Source organism: Loxodonta africana, chromosome 1 (genome assembly GCF_030014295.1).
Source record: "Loxodonta africana isolate mLoxAfr1 chromosome 1, mLoxAfr1.hap2, whole genome shotgun sequence".
NCBI lineage: Eukaryota > Metazoa > Chordata > Mammalia > Proboscidea > Elephantidae > Loxodonta > Loxodonta africana.
In genome coordinates, this window is record NC_087342.1 from 201,597,305 (window position 1) to 201,614,416 (window position 17,112).

Consider the following 17,112-nt stretch of genomic DNA (forward strand, 5'->3'; position numbering starts at 1 on the left):
ATTCTACTCTGACACACGTGGGGTCACTATGAGTCAAAATTGACTGGATAGCAACTGGTGAAATGGTCATCACGTTTATGGCACTCCTTACCTATTTGTCTTTCCATATTAGACAGAATGTTCCTCGAAGGCAAGGACCCTGCTTTACACACATCTGTATTCTCAGGTTTAGAATTTGCCTGGCATAAGGCAAATGCTCCATAAATGTCTGATGAGTGAATGAATCAAGGAAGGATGGAAACAGCACTCCAGAATACCATGTCCTTGGTTCTCTCCTCCCACGGTTATATCAGGGGACTTAGGTTAATACACAGTATTATGTAATGGTTAGCATATATTATGTAATGGTTTGCATATACTTCTTCAATCTGTATGCTGAGCAAATAATCCAAGAAGCTGGACTCTATGAAGACCAATGAGGCATCAGGATTGGAAGAAGACTCATTAACAACCTGTGTGTGATATGCAAATGGAACAATCTTGCTTGCTAAAAGTGAAGAGAACTTGAAGCACATACTGATGACGAACAAAGACTACAGCCTTCAGTTTGAATTACACTTCAACATAAAAGAAACAAAGATTGTCACAACTGAATCAATAAGCAACATCATGATAAATGGAGAAAATATTGAAATTGCCAAGAATTTCACTGGATCCACAGTCAACGCCCATGGAAGCAGCTGTCAAGAAATCCAACGATGTATTTCATTGAGCAAAGCTGCTGCAAAAGACCTCTTTCAAGAGTTAAATAGCAAAGGTGTCATTTTGAGGAATAAGGTGTACCTGACCCAAGCTGTGGTATTTTCAAGTACCTCATATGCACATGAAAGCTGGACAATGAATAAGGAAGCCCAAAGAAGAACTGATGCATTTGAATTAGGGTGTTAGCAAAGATTATTGAATATATCATGGACTGCCAGAAGAATGAATAAATTTGTCTTGGAAGAAGTACAATCAGAATGCTCCTTAGAAGCGAAAGTGGAGAGACTTCGTCTCACATTTTTTTTTTTTAATCAGGAAGGACCAGTCCCTGGAGAAGGACATCATGCTTGGTAAAGTAGAGAGTCAGCAAAAAAGAGGAAGACTCTCAACGAGACGGACTGACATAACAGTTGCAACAACCATCTCAAATATAGCAACGATTGTTGGGATGGCACAGGACTGGGCAATGTTTCATTCTGTTGCACGTAGGGTTGATATGAGTCAGAACTGACTTGACGGCACCTAACAACAAAAACAACAGCATATAGAATTTTATATTCACATTAATACTTACTATTTGAGTAGAATGCTGTCAGCATTTCTATAAAACTTTCCAGCATTATTATTACCTAGTTAGTATTAGTGGCATTGCAGAGACTATAAAATGTTTCATTGTCAAGTGTATATTAATATTTTATTAAGCATCAGCCCTATGCATGGGTTTGTTAGTGCACAGTTATGCAATGTTAGTGACCAGTTAGTTCCACAGCACTCTCCAGACACCTATTCTCCAGCCTGTCTGTGCCGTCGCTGTTTCCAGAAAAATCTATACACTCAGACTGTGCTTTGTTTATGCAATTTCCTTCACCACAGTGTCCTTCCTGTCCTTCACAGGCTAGGGAAAGCTATTCATCTTTGAAATATCTCCTCAATTCTCTCTACAAAATCTTTCCAAACTTCTCTTCCATGAGCATGACTCTCCCTTCTCTCTCTTGCCTCTGCGTCCATGGTCTTTGGTGGCCTCTATTACTGCACCCTGGACTATATTTATTTATGTCTGTCTCCTGCCTTAGACTGTGAGCCCTTTGAGAGCAGGAGTGTCTCTATCACAGGGACCTACACAGGGCCTGACACAAAGTCAGAGCTCAGGAAAGGCTATTAGATGCCACATGAAGGAGTCACCCAGGCTTAACCAGAAAGATGGTCTCCCACTGACTCCCAGAGGACATGTCTAGTGGAGAATTTTGGCATTGTCTTTCCCTTGTCCAACAGCTATCAGAGATCCAAGATGCTGGACCATGTGTTGGTGATCCCCGTGGTAGTAAATATTGGGGCACTGGCCTTTCCCACGCCTCCCCTACACTCCAACTCTCTCTTTATCGCACAATGAAGTTGAAACTAATAGAAAAACTGTCCTCTCCCAACCCGTATTCTTACTAAGCTTTTCTAGGAAACAAAAAAGAAAAAAAAAGTAATTTTTTATTTTTTTATTTTCCTTTTCCCAATTCTAGGTCTGATTTAGAAGTATAGTTATAAGTTGCTTAATGTCCATGATATGCTCTGTGAAACAGGACGTTATGTGGTTTGGACATTGTGTGAACATCATAGTATATACAGGCAGTCCCCAGTTACAAATGTCCAACTTTCGTACAATCAGTAGTTACAAACCAATCCCCATAAATAAAAATTCGAGGTATATACAATGGTTCATAATAACAAACAGGCACTACTTTGCCATGTGCATCAAAACATTATTATTATTATTACTGTATTATTGTTGTTGCTGTATTTTTACTGTATTACTCAGATCAGGATTTCTGGACTCTATTGCAAACTTAATGGAATCATGGATGTACACGTGGTCAGATTTTACCCAAATGGGCTTTATATGGCACAGGACTGTACTTCCATAGATGATACTTTCCTGAAACTAATGTTCTTCAAATTCTATTGACTGGATAGCATAGAGGAGGAAATAGTTTGAATCTGCATATTAATACTTCGCAGGGTTTTGCTTTATCCCTGTTGTTCACTATCATTGTTCTGCCCAGTTGCATGTATAACTTTCATTCTTTTCTTTTTTTCTTTCCTTTCTTCTTGCCTGCAATTCAAAAATTTCACCAGGATAAGTTTGGGTGCTTGTTTCTTCTAAATTTTTCTACTCCTAGCTAAGTCCTTTTTCTACTCAGAAAAAGTTTTCTTCTAGTATTTTTTATATTATTTTTTGTTCTACTTGCTTAGGAATAATTACTCATATGCTAGTTAAATATATATTCATATGTATTCATTTCCTCTCTGATTTCTATCTTCTTGTCCTTTTATCTGCATCCTAGAAGGGCTTCTTGTATTTATCCTTCACAACACAGATTTCAGACAGTATTTCTGCTCTTGCAGTTTTAGTCTCTTCACACTCCATACATGTCCAAGATAGGTCTATTTGTGTCATTTCTCAGCAAGCTCCATCTTCATCTCTGTTTACTCTTATCATCCGATGTTGTCCTATAACTCTTTCTTAAGAGTTCATTTAAAAAAAATTATATTGAGATAAAAAATCAGATGGAGTAAAGGGCTTGATAAATGTTAGCTGTTAATTTCTTAGCCTCAGTTTCCTTATCTGTGAACTGGGAATAATATTACCTCATTGGGCTACTTTAACGATAAGAAGGCATAATAGTGATAGAAGCCCTTGGCCCACAGTAATCATTCAACAATGGTTTGTTTAACCTGAATCTATGAGGTAAAATCTCTAGAAATCTGAGGTGAAGCTTTGAAACAGTCTCTCCTACTAATAACAAAACAAAACAAAAAAGAAACCAGTTGCTGTGGAGTCAATTCCAACTCCTAGCGACCGTATAGGACAGAGTAGAACTGCCCCACAGAGTTTACTAATAACAAAGGAAATAATAAAATGGTATTCTGTTTCCCCATAAAAATTGTGCCTTTTCATGAATTCCCAAATTCCTTTGTTTTCAAAATTGACAGTACTTACTTAAATGGGCTTGCATCATGAAAAATTTTTACTGTGATTTTGCCTTGGGGTTTCTACCGTTTAGTTTCCCGATGGAAATGAAACACTGGATTAGTTTGGTGAAGCTCTCTCACTGTATAATTTGATTCTAATTACTTTCTTTTTTCTGTTCTTAAAAAGCCTTGTCCATCTGAAGCTGAGACCCCATTTCAGGCAGGCTTCTAAATTAGCATTGTACAGAGCTCCTAACTCTGACCAGACATAAAGTGAAGAGACACGTGCAGGCAGGGGCAGGACATTATGGATAAAATAATATGGACGTAGAGGAGCCCTGGTGGCACCGATGGTCAAGTGCTTGACTGCTAAGCCAAAGGTTACACAGTGGCTCTAGTGGAAAAAGATCTGGTGATCTGCTCCCATAAAGATTACAGCCTAGAAAACTCTCAGGGCAGTGCTACTCTGTCACACTGGGTTGCCATGAGTTGGAATCAACTTGAAGGCACCCAATAACAACAGCCCAGAGTCCAGGGATGCTGGGCAGACTTGAATCATGAGAGCTTCTGAGAAACCATTGAATCCAAGAGCAGTAAAATTTAAGTTTAAAGTTAAATTACATTTCATTTACTTAAGGAAAAAGAAATACTCCTGTAAGTCAAACAAATTACTACATTTTTCTCCCTGATATTTTGGCAGAACAGTATAAAATGAGTCATTGTTCAAAAATCATGAAAACTCCTAAAATTAGAATGATGTAAATTATTTAGTTTTATTACTCCTACCTAAATTGAACAGAAAAATTGGTACGTTGTTGAGGCACAGCCATTTAGCAAATACATAAATGCATGTGCTATGACATAGGAAAAAAGGATGTCAATGAGCAAAACAAAATAAAATAAGGCAACAAAAAAAATCTATATGCACTTAGTATTGTAGGGTCACTACGAGTTGGAATCGACTCAAAGGCACTGAGTTTTTGAGTTATGAAGGTAATATATTTGACTGGATATTTCAACTGGGGAGTATTTGGGGGGATTTCAGACCCTGTACCTTTAACTGAGATGGAGTACTTTTTGAGGGAAGATAGGATGAGAATTTGAACTCATTTGGTGTTTGGCCAAAGAGCCCCTTGGGAAGGTGATTGCAACTTTTCTCCTTTCTCACCCCATAACTTGGTGTTCTGCAAACGGCTTTTATTGTGTCATTTTGTCCAATAAGATCCTTCTGGAGAAGACTGTTCCTGAGAAAAAAATTGAACTAGCGAGCTCTGACTCCACTCTATTTAAAAATCTTATAAAACCAGTGCTTGCTCACCTCACTGAGTAAATAGCAGCTTCAACTCTTAGAAGCCAAAGATAACTGTGCACTAATGGTGAGGAAGCGGAAGGGGAGGTTTGGAGCTCTCAGAATTTTTTTTTTAATTATGAACCTAAATAGTACTTGGGTTTCTCCTAATTAGAAACTGGTATCTATGAAGCCATGATTCAAGAACCAGTGAATGAAAAATAAAATCCCACATACTCACACCAACTAAAAATTACCGTTTAAAACTGACTGATTCATCTTTTATGTGCACATGGAAATTTGAGCTTCCTTGGGCTGCTGTATGGTGGAGGCATTGTGTTGTGACTTCTTGTTTCCACCAGCTAGGGTATGACCCCCTCCAAAAAACCCAAACCAGCTGCCATGGAGTTGATTCCAAGTCTTGACGAATCCATGCGTGTTAGAGTAGAACTGTGCTCCATAGGGTTTCCAGTGGCTGCTTTTTTGGAAGTAGATCACCAGTCCTTTCTTCCAACACTCCAAGTGCATTAACCATTGGTCCACCCTGGGATTCTAGTGTAAGACCCAGACCACAGAAAACTACCCCCTAGAGAGTGCACAAGGGATTTCTCTTGTGGGCTCAGGTTCAGTTGATCAGCTACCACCAGCCATGTGCCTGGGATAATAGCTGCTTAGCTCTTCCCTAGATCTGAAAGGGAGAAGCATGATATTAAAAATATTTAACAATCAGGACAAGGGCACCAACTAATCAGAATAAACATTGGCTGTAAAAACCTATTCAGGCACGCTGGTGTGTGCCAGCTACTGTCAGCCCTGCTAGGTAGCCCCCACTACTGTGGCTGCTCCTTGGGTTGGCTGTATCCATGTCTGCCAGGCACTGCCCTGGCAGGCCCCTACCAATGCACATCTCCTGCAGTGTGGTGGCTGGAAGGTGCTGGCAAGTGAAGAACACCTCTCTGTCCCCTCTGGATGTGGTGTCCTCACAGAGAAATGAGAGGACTGCTATGTGAGCCAAACACCACCTAGAGTTTGCAGTGAAACAGCTCCCATTGTGTTTATTTAGAGCCTTCTCTCTCCTGTGGAGACCCCAGAGGGGTCATTTGCCCAGACCTCACAGTCATGAAAAGCCTCAAATTAAAACTTTTGATGTGATTTCCAAATGAGGTTACATATACAGTCACAGAGATACGCTGAATGGACCGAAAGAGGAGATGTTAACCTTTAAACTCAGTCTCATTACCAGACACAACCGCTTATACTGGACTCACATTGACCCTGTAGGATGGAGTAGAACTGCCCCATAGCATTTCCAAGGCTGTAATCTTTACGGACGCCCACTGCCACATCTTTCTCTCTCAGAGCGGCTGGTATGTTCAAACCACCGACCTTTCGGTTAGCAGCCAAGCACTTTAACCACTGTGCCACCACAGCACCTATCAACAGCCTACAGGCCCTCAAAAATTAACATGTCTATAAATTCTATCATTTCCTTGGGAATATCATATTATGTACATTTTTTTGTTGTTAGTATCAGCCATTAATTTTTTTAAATACACGTATTTTTAAAAGCAATATTTTTTTGGCATAGATTTTGGCATTTCTTTACTTTTTAACATACAGAAAGCCTGGAAAAATGGAAATGGTTCAGCATCTTATAAACTCTGAGAGGTTCTGGAGCCAGGCCTGGGTTTACCCGAGTAGGGTAGCCTATAGTTAGAATCCCTCCTCTCACAACCAAAATTATCCAGTCAACTTGTCAGCCAGACTTTCTCTTCCCCAGAGGTGAGTTTGTTCCCAAAAGTCTTCTCACTCTCTCCTACATGTAGACTTCACTTAGGCTGTCTGAGCAACCCCAAGAAAGCCAAACCTAACTGGATTCCAGAGGTTGTGTTTTAGGCTAAACCTGGAGCCCAAGATTCAGTAGGGGCACAGTAAATATGCCACTGATCTCAGAATCATGGCCTGGTTGAGAGAGTAGTGACAGGACCTGTGGTTTGCTAAATGCCATCCTGTTCCATGGAACCCACTCAGGGCTACAACAAATGGGAGGGAGGGAGCCAGGCTGAAGCCCCCTCTTCTCTCCATCTCTCCTCTTTCAATTAGAGCAGCATCACAGTTACCTGTCTTACATACTAACCATCTACTCAGCTACCGTCTGTGAAAGGGAGTTCGCAGCTTTAAAAGTGTTTGAGAACAATTATTTTAGGGTATTGATCTGATTAGCGCAAGTGCGTACTTCTTAAATCCCAGGACCATGGCATCTTGGATGTAGACGAGTCTTCAGAGAGGAAGTAGGAGTCCCTGCACAGTTAAGTGCTTTTGACTACTAACCAAAAAGTTGAAGATTCAACCACCCTGAAGCACCTTGGAAGAAAGGTCTGTCAATCTAGGTCCAAAAACTCGGCCATTGAAAACTCTATGGAGCATAATTCTACTCTGAGACACACAGAGTTGCCGTGAATCAGAGTTGACGCAAGGGCAACTAACTGGGTTTTTGTTTATTTCAGAGGTGACGTAGTGCAAGCCTTTACTGGGTCAGTGAGTCCAGTTCTCAACGTTGTGGGTTCCAGTACATTTGTTTGGCAACTGGGTCTGCAGTGCTCAGAACCTACACTCATACAATAAGTATTGTTCTTGATTTTGGACTTGTGGGCAGAACAGAGAGGAAAAGCAGTGCTGGAAAAACCCTCTGCCTAGCCAATTCTTTACATCATGAAGTAAGAAAAGCCTGGGAGATCCAGGTCCTGAAGATGAAGGAGTGGGTAGTGGGCCTCCTAGGCCAGAGGTCCATTCTAAACCAGTTGCTGCATGAACTTAGGCAACCACCCATCTGGCCTCATGCTCCCCTTGAGTGGAATGCTCCAGAAGTCTATGTTTTCTCACCTCACCTGTATCTGTTGTCAGCTCTGGGCACCAGCATTTCAAATTGAGCTCAGGCCTACCTGACAAGGCCAATTATAATGTCCGTGACAATTTAAAATTTTATTGAAAATGTACCCATTCTGAGTCATAGATTCTTGAAAAAGAGTTTAACTCTTTAGTTACTATTGGTTTAACAGTATGTTCTTGTTGTTAGGTACTGTCAAGTCAGTTCTGACTCATAGAGACCCTATGTACAGCCACTGCCTGGCCCTGCACTATCCTCACAATCCTTGCTATGTTGAGCCCATTGTTACAGCTGCTGTGTCAACCCATCTTGTTGAGGGTCTTTTCCTCTCTTTCACTGATCCTCTACCTTACCAAGCATGATGTTTTTCTCTAGGGACTGGTCTCTCCTGATAACATGTCCAAAGTACGTAAGGCGAAGCCTCACCATTCTTGCTTCTAAGGAGCATTCTATCTGTACCTCTTCCAAGACAAATTTGTTTGTTCTTTTGGCAGTCCATGATACATTCAATATTCTTCGCCAACACCGTAATTCAAAGGCCTTAATTCTTCTTTGTCCTTCCTTATTCATCGCACAGCTTTCACATGCACATGAGGCAGCTGAAAATACCATGATTTTGGTCAGGCACACCTTAGGCCTCAAAGTGACATTTTTGCTTTTTAATAATTTCAAGAGCTCTTTTGCAGCAGATTGGCCCATGGCAATACATCATTTGATTTCTTGACTGCTTTCATGGGCATTGATTGTGGATCCAAGTAGCCACTTTTTATGCCTCTGGACCTCCTGGGCAGCACATAATACACTTAGTGTCAAGGTGGCTCCCTTTTGAAATACACGAAGCTCAGAGACCAGGGCCTCATTGTTGTGTAGGTTGAGAATTCTACTAAGTGATGCTTCCTGGATGTGTCAGTTCTGTGAGCTTTTGTCCGTTTTTCCCTTTATTTCCTTTATTTCTGTGAGATAAGGCTAGTAAGCATAATTATAGCTTTCTTGCGCGATAGGAAGCTCTGATGTGTTTGTTTTGGTTTTTCTGTGTCATATAACCTACGGGAAAGGCACTCACAATAAATTCTCTATTTAGTTTTTATTGGTATATTGTCATTCCACAGATTGGTGGCACCAGAGTGCCACTCGCTTTATTAGTGGCTTGTATTACCAGATCATATTTCTTAAAATTCGTATTAAAAAAAAAAACCCAAAATCTGTATTACCAACCAAAATTTTAAACACACTGAATTAGTAAGCATGCATTCTAATACTGAAAACAGATGCCATCAAAATATTAAGAAAAATAAATTAAAAACTGGTAATGGAAGGGTTTAATTTCATTAGCTTCTAGTCATTAGAACAAAGCATTCTTTTCAGTTTAAGAGGGGTGGCCAAGGAAGACCTGCCAAAATTTTTCATTGTGCCCAGTAGCATTAAGGGAGATTCAATGGCAGAGCTTAAGATTTTTTTCTGTTTTGTTTTATTTTTCAGTATCCTAAATGATTTAATTACCTTGTCCTGGGTTGCATCATTCACTCCTTTTCATGCTTTACTTTTTACATCTAGGATATTGCCTTAGGGTATTCATTTGCTTCGCCTCATGCACACGCTAAAAGCTGGACAACAAATAAGGAAGCCCAGAGAAGAATTGATGCCTTTGAATTAAGGTGTTGGCGAAGAATATTGAATATACCACGGACTGTCAGAGGAACCAACAAATCTGTCTTAGAGGAAGTACAACCAAAATGCTCCTCATAGGTGAGGATGGTGAGACTTCATCTCATGTACTTTGGGCATGTTATCAGGAGGGACCAGTTCCTGGAGAAGGACATCATGCTTGGTAAAGTAGAGGGTCAGTGAAAAAGAGGAAGACCCTCAACGAGATGGATTGACACAGTGGCTGCAACAATGGGCTCAAATATAGCAATGATTGCGAGGATGGCGCAGAGCTGGGGAGTGTTTCGTTCTGTTGTACATAGGGTCGCTATGAGTCGGAACAATTCATTTGCTACTTTCAAATGCAGGGATATTATAAAAATTATTAATCATATTTTAAATGTCGTGAGTTTCAAAGATGTAAGAAATTATAGAAGTTTTAAATATAAAGAAGTTGAAAGGAGTATTTGACAAATTTTTTTTCATTAAACCTCAACATTTTAGTAAAGCAGACTAAAATATAATCCTACTATTAATGAGAGGCTAAATAACTTGTTGAAGCCATATAGCCATTTTATATCTATCTATCTACCTGTCTGTCTGTCTATCTATCTATCTATCCATTGGAGCCCTGGTGGCACAGTAATTAAGAGCTATGGCTGCTAACCAAAAGGTCAGCAGTTCGAATCCACCAGCCGCTCCTTGGAAACCCTATGGGGCAGTTCTACTCTGTCCTATAAGGTCGCTATGAGTTGAAATCAACTCGGCAGCAATGGGTTTTTTTGTTGTTGTTATATATCCATTATATATATATCCTATTTTTTTTTATATATATACACATATATTCGATATGCCATATTTTTACACAAATAACATGCGCCTTCTACATTTGTTTGCCAATCACTCCCCCCATGAGATGTTTTAGTAAGCGCACTATGCTAATTTTTTTTTTTACAGCAACATGTAAAAAAACATTGGCATAGCAGTGTTTATGAAAATACCTCATGGAGGGAGGGAGCAGTTGGCAAACAAATGTAGAAGGCATGCGTTATTTGGGTATGTGTGTGTATATAGTTATATATATATATATATGTATATATAACCAGAAAAACAAACAAACAACCCGCCTGCTGTCAAGTCAATTCCGACTCATAGTGACCCTAAAGGACAGAGTAGGACTGCCCCATAAGGTTTCTAAGGAGCAGCACATATATATAAATATATATATACACACACACACACAAAATTGCCCTTGTACCAAAGAATGCTTAAGACAATTTTGTAAAATTTACTAAAGAAATAATAAAAGTTTGCATTCATTTAAATATAAACTCTATATAGCACAAATCAAAGCTATAGTTATTTGAGATTTTAAGGAAACATTCAGACTTCCTCTTCTACAGAATAAAAATTCATTTAAAATTAAATTTGAAGGATTAGTTATGGTGTTTATTCATCTATTATTGCTCTGTATGAACATAAACAATCACCCTTTAAGTTGAATTTTGTGCATGTATTTTTTTTTTATTCAACTTTTGGAAACATAAATTATATGTTCGCTTTCTTTAGGATAACTGTGAACTTGTATAATATAAGCTATTAAGAGTATTCTGTGCTTTTAAAATCATATCAGAATTAAATAGTCAATTTTTAATTGTTACCACAAAGGCCACTCCTGGACAAAGTTTCCTTGCACCTTCTTTGTGACATAACTAACCCGACTTAGTTAACCCTTTGGTTGACATTACCACCTCAGCTTACTCTGCACTCGACATTGCAGCTCAGTCTCTCAGGAATTCAGAGAAAAGAACTTTGCAACTCTTTCCCTTTATTCCAAAATACATGTTCCCTTGCCTGCTGGTAGGGAACTTACGAGCCAGAGAGCAAGTAAACACACTGGGAGAAAAGGACACCCTTGCTTAGGAGAGGGCTAGGCCATATTGAAAGATGACCGCAAATATTCATTCTTGACTAGAAGTGGGAAAGCAGGAGAAGACAGAGCAAGGAGCAGGACACAGAAAAATGACCGACGGCTTCTCAACTCCTAAGTAGGAGCTGCTTCATGCCTCTGTGTGACGGGTCATGGATCCGTTTCCAACATCCAACAAACCCACAATGCAAACGTAAGTATGTATATCTACTCCAAGGTGAAAGGTAAATGCCTTTTGTAATATTTAAGTTATTCATGAAATTCCAATATGTAGCTTGGGAATGTATTATATGATTAGATGGAGAAGGGCTGGAAGTAGGAAAGACAGAATTATGTGTAGTTGATTTCATTTAATATTAAAATTAGCTTTTATTCCTTTGAGAACAAATGAAATGCGTTGGAAGAGGCAGCCAAAAGCACGCAGTGTGTTTGTGGGAACTGTAAATGTGGAATTGAAGAAAAGCATTTGCTTTAGCAAAGATAACTGAAAAGAATTAAAACTTTCCCCGATTTCACTTCTGCAAGGAAAAAGTATCAAACAAACCTCAGTTCAAAAGGCCAGCGTTAAGGAAAAAGCAGGAGGAAGTGAAGCAGAGATTCCAGGCTCTGAATGAGCTCAGACCCATCTCAAACAGATGCTAGGAGTTTAAAAAGAAAGTTGTGATCATTGATTACCCTCTAAAGAATGATTACATAACTAATAATTTTATGTAGCTTCTGTAAATTTCTGATTTAAAAAATGGTGGTTATAATGTCTACTTGTTACTGTGTGCCAGTACACGAAAATCTGTGTGTGTGTGTTTGCACACAGGACAATCTTGCCGGCCAACCTTTCCAAAAGGAAAAAAGATGAATACACTATATTATGTAAACACAATCGAGAGGACCTGTCGTACCAGTAGTGGGTGTGTAACTCACAGTTTCTTAAGACATAAGGTCAAAACAAGGCTTTATCAATCATAGCTACTACATTCAGCTCTTTTTCACTCCCCGTCCCACCAGGTCCAATCCCCCTTCCTCCACGTCTCTAACACACACACACACACGCACACGCACACGCACACGCACACTCGCACGCGCGCGCACACACGTGAGACTCGAGCGGAGAGTGCCGCTTGCGCCTCTAGTCGTCCCCGAGCCCCGCACTCTCACTTTACCTCTCGCCGCAGCCGGGGGAGGATGCCCGCCGCTGCCGGCCCCGCTGCTGCCATCAGTCTCCGTGGCTCTGCCATTCTGGTTCAGCAAACTGGGGCCCTCGGTGTTTTCAACAGGTACCAGGGCCATGGTCCCCTCGGCACCAGTCCACTCCGACTTGCCCCACTGACAGTAGTCACGTTCTCCATGGTAGCATGTTAAAGAAAAGTGGAGAAAAAAAAAAAAAAAAAAAGTCGGGCGGGCAATGTGATTTGTGACCAACTTTGTTTCTATTTCAGAAGGCTTTGCCCTTTTCGGTGACAGAGGCTGTTGCTATTCCAAGCAGCCTATCACAGGCAGTGGGAGGGCCATGTCTCTGAAGGGTTGTTTTTGCCTTTAGATACAGAGCTGGAAACGAGGGGTTAAAAGACTTGGGAAAAAGAACTCAGACACAGCATTTGGCCAGTAGCTAGGGGCAGCTCTTGTAGGCCTGCACCTTTGAAAAGAGGCAGAGAAAAACAGGCAGAATTCAATGCAAGCTGAGAGGGAGGGCCCAAATACTTACCGATGGTATCAGTTAATCTTGCTGAAAGAGGAACAATTTATAAAAGACATGCCAGAAGGAAAAGTGTGTCAATTTCTCAGCAAAACGGTTATTCCAAGAATCTTGACATTTACCAGCTTAAACAAAGCATAAAATATCTTTGTTTCAACCTGATTTGACTCTAGGTAAATAACTTATACACCCTCTCTCTCCAAGGCGGACTAGAAAAGTCAAGGCCCAAGACCAAGAATATACAAACTCAGAATGCACAGATCCTTTAGACTTTTTGTATTCTGGGATGATGGCAAAGTAATCCCATTGATTTATGCATAATTGTCTTCAAGAGAGGAGCCAATCCTGAATCTTCCGTCAGATTGTGCGTTGTTTGTCTGGGTTGGCCAGGTTAAATGACCCACTGTGGGGTATGGGGAGCCCTTGTGGTGCAGTGGTTAAGAGCTTGGCTACTAACCAAAAGGCCTGCAGTTTGAATCTACCAGCCACTTGGAAATCCTATGGGGCAGTTCTAATCTGTCTTATAGGGTTGCTATGAGTCAGGCTGGACAGCATGTGTGGAGTGGTAGCCATATAATCAGAAACAAAATCAAGGCATGTCATGAGGAGGAGGATTATTTATTTATTTATGAATTTGTGAATACATTTTAATAAAAGACCTTACACAATTAGGACATTTCTCTCTCAGTTACAAACTTAGCAAATCATATGTATTGAAAAACCTTATGGAACAAAGGTACTCATCTTAGAAAATTATTAGGAGTAAAAACTAAAATTTATGGAGCACTTATAATGTGCTCCGTAAGTTGTGAAGAGGAGCCCTGGTGGTGCAGTGGCTAAAGCGATCAACTGCTAACTGAAAGGTTGGCAGTTTGAAACCACCAGAAGCTCTGAGGGAGAAAGATGTGGCAGTCTGTTTCCAAAGAGATTTACAGCCTTGGAAACCCTATGAGGTTGCTATGAGTGGGAATTGACTCAACAGCAGTGGGTTTGGTTTGGGGGTTTTATTATGTGCCAATGATTCATTTGAGGCTGAGTAACTTGCCTAAGTAACCTGAAGGAGCCCTACTGGCACAGCGGTTAAACATTCGGCTGCTAACCGAAAGGTCGACAGTTAGAACCCATCAGCTGCTCTGCAGGAAAAGAGGTGGCAGTCTGCTTTCCTAAAGATTAAAAAAACTAAAACTAAAACCAAACCTGTCGTTGTCAAGGCACAGCCCTGGAAACCCTATGGGGCAATCCTACTCTGTCTTACGGGGTCACTGTGAGTCAGAATTGACAAAAATGGGTTTGGTTTTTTTTTTGGTTTAACTTGCCTAAACTCACACAACTGATCAGTGGTGGAGCTAGGATTACAAAACCAGGCCGTCTAATGCCATGACTCTTCTGTATTCTAACTTCCCAGCCTTGTCCTTCTCTGATCTTCTTGGTTTCTTTCCCTTTCAGCCCCTCTTGACCTGGACAGGATGCCTATAAGACAACCAGGCTTTTTGCGTTGGTTGGCTCTCTGGGCAGAAAAGTGAGTTTGTGCTTTTATAAGCCGCAGCTGAATTATCCAATACTTAAACGTTTTGATATTTCGGCTGGACTATAACAAAGCAGGAAACCTGGTGGTGTAGTGGTTAAGACCTACAGCTGCGAACCAAAAGGTTGACAGTTTGAATCCACCAGGTGCTCCTTGGAAAAACCCTTTGGGCAAGTTCTACTCTGTCCTTTAGGGTTCTATTAGTGGGAATTGACTCTTATGCAATGTTTTTTTTTTTTTTTATTTGTTTGGTATAACAAAGCATCAGGATTGAAGGAAGACTCGTTAACAACCTATGATATGCAGATGACACGGCCTTGCTTGCTCAGAGTGAAGAGGACTTAAGGACTTACTGATGAAGATCAAAGCCTTCAGTATGGATCACACCTCAACATAAAGAAAACAAAAATCCTAACAATGAACCAAAAAGCAACATCATGATAAACGGGGAAAAGATTGAAGTTGGCAAGGATTTCGTTTCACTTGGCTCTAGTCAATACCCATGGAAGCAGCAGTCAAGAAATCAAATGACCCATTGCATTGGGCAAATCTGCTGCAAAAGACCTCTTTAAAGTGTTAAAAAGCAAAGATGTCCCTTTGAAGACTAAGGTGCCCCGACCCAAGTCATGGTTTTCTCAAGCGCATTATATGCATATGAAAGCTGAGCAATGAATAAGGACGACTGAAGAAGAAGTGACACCTTTGAATTGTGATGTTAGTGAAGAATATTGAATATACCGTGGACTGCCAAAAGAACGAACAAATCTGTCTTGGGTGAAGTACAGCCAGAATGCTCCTTAGAAGCGAAGATGGTGAGACTTCATCTCACAAACTTTGGATATGTTATCAGGAGGGACCAGTCCCTGGAGAAGGACATCATGCTTGGTAAAGTAGAAAAAAAAAAAGTAGAAGGTCAGAGAAAAAGAGGAAGACCCTCAACGAGATGGATTGACACAGTGGCTGCAACAATGGGCTCTAGCATAACAGTGATCACAAGGATGGTGCAAAACCAGGCAGTGTTTCCTTCCCTTGTACACAGGGTCACTATGAGTTAGAACTGACTCGAAGGCACCTAACAACAACAACAACACAGCAAAGCTCTAAATTAATTTATCATTTGTAGATTTCCTTTGCTCATCACTAGATCTTTCTATATTTTTCTATCCTTATCAAGAGAAAAATGGAAACAAATCTATAATGACTCAGCTAACGTTTATTAAGCTCCTGTTGCATGTCTGCTGATAGTGTTGGAAAATGGGCATCCTCCACGCTTAGCTCAGCCCCTTCCTTATTAAGAGAGTGAGAAATTCAGAATGGAGCAAGATCAACTTGTCCCCATGAAAGATGTAGTGCATCGGTAGTTTAGGCAAATGCTTTTATTTGTTCCCATGGTGTGTTACGATTGTAAGAGCTGTTGTTTTGTCTGTGAGACACACAAATATCTCATCAGCTCTCCATATTCTTTTGGCTTCTGTCTTCTTTCGGCTCAGAACCAATGACCTTAGTAGAGGGAAATGTTCATGCAATGGGTCACTTGTATAATTGCTTTTTGTTTAGTGATCCCAGACATGTGTTTCCAGCAGCTTCTTGGCACCGTGGAGGTGTTGGGGTGTTTGCTGTACCATTTGACTAGGCAGAAGATAAATCTGACTTCAGAATACTTTATGCTGTGAAGAGAAATTCAACAATTCTCGTTCTACTTTCTGTAGCCTATCCATACAGCAACTCCAAAAGCATAAACCAAGGAGAAGTCAAAAGGAATCAACAAACATTGCAGCTGACCACATTACCTTCTGGTGCACTTAATTCTGTTCCTTGTTCCATTGTTGACTGACTCGACATGGGCCACTGGCCATCCCAATCTCTGTACTGTGCTCGTGTCACTCTCTTAACTCATCTAAAAATTTAGGGAGAAAATTCTTTTCACCCTGGCTAAAGGGAATATTCTCCCTGCCTGAGTTCCCTTAACGGAGCCCCAATGGCGCAGCGAATAAGCGCTCAGCTGCTAACTGAAACATTGGCAGATAGAACCCACCAGCTACTCTGCAGGAGAGAAGACCCGGCCTTCCTGTCTCACAAAGACTGCAGCCTAGAAAACCCTTCGGGGCGGTACTACTCTGTCATGTGGGGCTGCTGTGAATCAGAATTGATTCAGTGGTACCTAACGACAAGTTCCTTTAAGAGTTCTGTATTTTTTCTTCACAGTGTTTTGCATACTTATAGTTTATTTATTGTAGTTACATCTAGAGATTTGACTTCTGCCTTCTCTGCTGGATTATAAGCTTCGTGAGAGTGCAGGCCATATATGTTTGGTTCCTTATGGTCTCCCCAGTGCCTGGCACAGAGTAAATACTCAGTAAATATTTATTGACTAGTAGACTGATATCTGCATATCGAATCATCTTTGGCGTTACTGGAATATAAATTTCCAAGAGGGCAGGCACATGTGTCTGTCTTATACCCTCATTCACCTTGGTATCCCCAC

At 40.6% G+C, this 17,112-nt stretch overlaps 1 protein-coding gene across 1 annotated transcript in view; it reads right to left on the reverse strand.

The window, feature by feature from the left end:
* The window catches only part of SLC2A12 (solute carrier family 2 member 12), a 78,826-nt gene extending 65,966 nt beyond the window's left edge, over positions 1–12,860 (reverse strand). The window contains 1 exon segment of the mRNA XM_010591111.3: positions 12,570–12,860. Coding sequence (XP_010589413.2) covers positions 12,570–12,696 — 127 coding nt within the window. The 5' untranslated portion in view covers positions 12,697–12,860.
* Positions 12,861–17,112: the final 4,252 nt, after the last annotated feature.